This window comes from Topomyia yanbarensis, chromosome 1, assembly GCF_030247195.1.
Source record: "Topomyia yanbarensis strain Yona2022 chromosome 1, ASM3024719v1, whole genome shotgun sequence".
Classification (NCBI taxonomy): Eukaryota; Metazoa; Arthropoda; class Insecta; order Diptera; family Culicidae; genus Topomyia; species Topomyia yanbarensis.
Window position 1 is genome coordinate 173687647 of NC_080670.1, and position 2982 is coordinate 173690628.

At 42.1% G+C, this 2982-nt stretch overlaps 1 protein-coding gene across 2 annotated transcripts; it reads right to left on the reverse strand.

Annotated features, from left to right (window-relative positions):
- Positions 1-585: 585 nt before the first annotated feature.
- LOC131681678 (protein Spindly) lies at positions 586-2982 on the reverse strand. 2 transcript variants are annotated; one of them, XM_058962642.1, is made up of 4 exons: positions 2533-2982; positions 1650-2472; positions 872-1593; positions 586-815 (listed from the first exon to the last, which is right to left on the reverse strand). In XM_058962642.1, the coding sequence occupies exons 1-4, from the start codon at positions 2762-2764 to the stop codon at positions 673-675; spliced, it is 1920 nt and encodes a 639-aa protein (XP_058818625.1). In that variant the 5' UTR covers positions 2765-2982; the 3' UTR covers positions 586-672. The 2 variants fall into 2 exon arrangements, with proteins under 2 accessions (XP_058818625.1, XP_058818616.1); XM_058962633.1 differs by having other exon boundaries at positions 586-821.

The following is a 2982-nucleotide window of genomic DNA, read 5'->3' on the forward strand; positions in this document are numbered from 1 at the left end:
TCAGTAAACTTTATCTGGACACAGAACCGAGGATGTCCCCAGCAAATTCAGTTTTTTCGCTAATGAATTCGCCCGGAAACTGTTGATCTGGCAAGGAATTTATACCTGTGGACCAAACAATAGATTCAAAGATGTATAAGCAAGTACCTGGACAAATCATTTTCTAATGTTTGCAAAGGTTAGGCAAAGTACTGGCTTTTTCATACAAGCTTTTATACAATAAACCTTTCGTTTCGAGATGCGCAATGTCATCTCAGATTTGGCAATCTACAACTACTGCCATGAGGTGCTACAGTGCAACGGTACAGCGACAATAGGATAGATTTCGTCGACTGGGATATCATTCTACCCAACTGCCCGCAATTCCTTCCAATCGAATAGTATTAGACAATAATAATTATCAAGTGGAAGTTAAAAAATGGAGACAAATGAAGACACTGACATAGCTGAAGTTTACCGGCACAGCGGTAAAGTGAGGCGGGAATTCGAAAGAAAATCCGCGAGAGCGCCGTTGGAAAAATTTTGTATTTCAAGCCCTCGGTGTAATGTATTCAGATATCGGATATGAAAAGCAATATAGCTCCGTACTTTTAAATAGTTTTTTTTCAGAAAAATATCGAATAAAATCGAAGATCCACATTAAAAAATATGCACATCTTGATAAATTCGTTCTCATTTTGACTGTTTGGAAGCGGACGCCGTATTGCCTCGCTCTGGAAACTTGAATCTTCTGATAACGATGTTGTTCTTGGTACGCTTCTCGGATATCCAACCCCACCTTTTGCCATCGGATGTTTGCGGTTGCTGGTTTGTATCTGTAACTAAACCAAACTCATAATTTCGAGAATCTCTATGTAAATTTTGCTCTTACCCTTTTCTGCCTGCAGAACATTTTCCTTTTCTTGTTCGTCGACTGCTGGAGTAGTCTTTTTAGTAGCACCCTGATGTGAATCAACTTTTCCGAACATTTCTGAAAATTGCTTTTTCTTGTAGATAATTGGCGCGTCCTTCGGACTGAACACAATATCCCTGTAGGTTGGCACACCGCTCTTCTCTGCGTTAGAGAATGTGCCACTCACAAATGAGACATTCTCTTTTTTAAGGGATTTCGGAGATGGAACGGGTGTGACTAGAGGGGTGGCCAGAGGTGTTAAGAACTCTTCTTTCACTGCAGAACGATGAATCGCTTCCGAAGGTGGAGGGGGTGCCAACATCAATTCCGTCTCCTTGTTTATGCCTTCCACCACAGGTAGTTTCGGAGCAATGTTTAAATCAGCTAGCAAATCTAATTCTTTCCAGCGATCTTCTATTTTAGGTACAGGATTCGCTGAAGTTGAAAATCCAACATGTGGTTTAGCGTTGGCCACCAACACCTCGTTGATGTGGATTCCAGCTTCCATTGTATCGAACGGCGCGAATTCAATCCCGTGTTCCTCTAGCAAAGATTCCCGGTTTATGATAATATAGCGTGACTTGAGTGCCTCAAAGCGCCATTTGGCAAGATCACGCTGTGCATCCCAGCATACTTCATCGACCAAACGTTTAGACATCTGCAGTTGCAATAGTTGCGTTCTCAGAGTGGCGCTTTCATTCCTGAAATACATTTTAATATTTAATACAATTTATTTCACTGCTGCTACAATTCTCACTTATAGAAAGACACAAAGGAGTCCATCCATGGCGTATCGATAGCCCGTTCGATTAGTCTTCTCTCTGCTGAACCCAATTGCTCTTGAAGCCGCTGATTTAGATCTTTCAGCAAAAGAATTTGCTTTGACGATTCATCTTGAAAGTTTCTGTTTGCCCGGACAAACAGATCACTACAAGCCTGTATCTCATCACAAATCTCTTTGTTCTCCCGCGTTAGCCGTCGAATCTGAAACTGACTCTCCGAGTGAAGCTTTTTCAACTCGTGGTAGTGCTTTCGTTGCGACTCAAGCATCTCGATCAGCTTCTGCCGTTGGTCATCCACCTCAGCGAACAAAGAATTTCCTTTTTTGTTAGGATCATCCGGTGCAGTGCGAAAAGCGGCCAGCTCGGAGTTTAGTCTCATGTTTTCCTCATGAGCCGTATCCAGCAGCGTCTGCATTTCCGTTAAATCTTGTTTTTTACCCGCCAAATTATCTTCCATGCATTCTATTTTCTCTTTGAAATTTTCCAGTTTGCTCTCTGAATTAACCAACTGCAGCATCAGTGTATCTATTTTCTCCTGTTGATCGGACACCAGCTGTTTCAGCTCCTCGTTTTCCCGTTCGAGAAATGTTTCGCTTTCGGAAGATTGTGTGACATTACAAGTGGCCGTGTCGGCGTTGGCTCCTGCCGATTCCAATTCATCAATCTTCTGTCTCAGATCATCCCGCTGTTTCTGTAGTTCGTCGACGGTTGTTTCTAAACCCGAAATTTGTTGCTTCAGATCAGCATTGGAATCCTTCAGTGTTGTCAACGTCGAAACGTATTTTTCTTTGAGTTTTGCTAAAAAAATGAGCATAAAATTCAGGTTTTCTCAGTGAAAAAAATGAACTATTAACTTACCCAATTCTGCCTTGTGCACAGCGTCAATCGATTCCAGCTCGGTCGTCAAATAGGCTATCGATTCCGACGAGGTTTGGTAGTTTCGACGCAGCTCATGACTTAGCTGTAGTTCAGCTTCGTGGTCACGTTTCAGAGCCCGGTAGCTTTCCGACAGGGTTCGATAGCTTTCCGCCAGTTCATCATTCGACAGGGACGCAATATCCATGATAATGGTTTCGTTGCCGTTCATCATCGGAGGTAATCAGCATTCTAGTCCGCCGTTGATTTATGGAATTTTCGTGTTGCCTTGTGGGTGGTATTAGAGTTAAAACTTGATCACAGAATCGCTTCTCAAGGATAGCTTTGTTCAATTTTTGTTGCTAACGAAATATTTAATATTGCTAACACCTGATATTCAAGCTTGATCTTTGGATTAAATTTTAACGTTTAAAACTCGCCTTGTTGTTTACA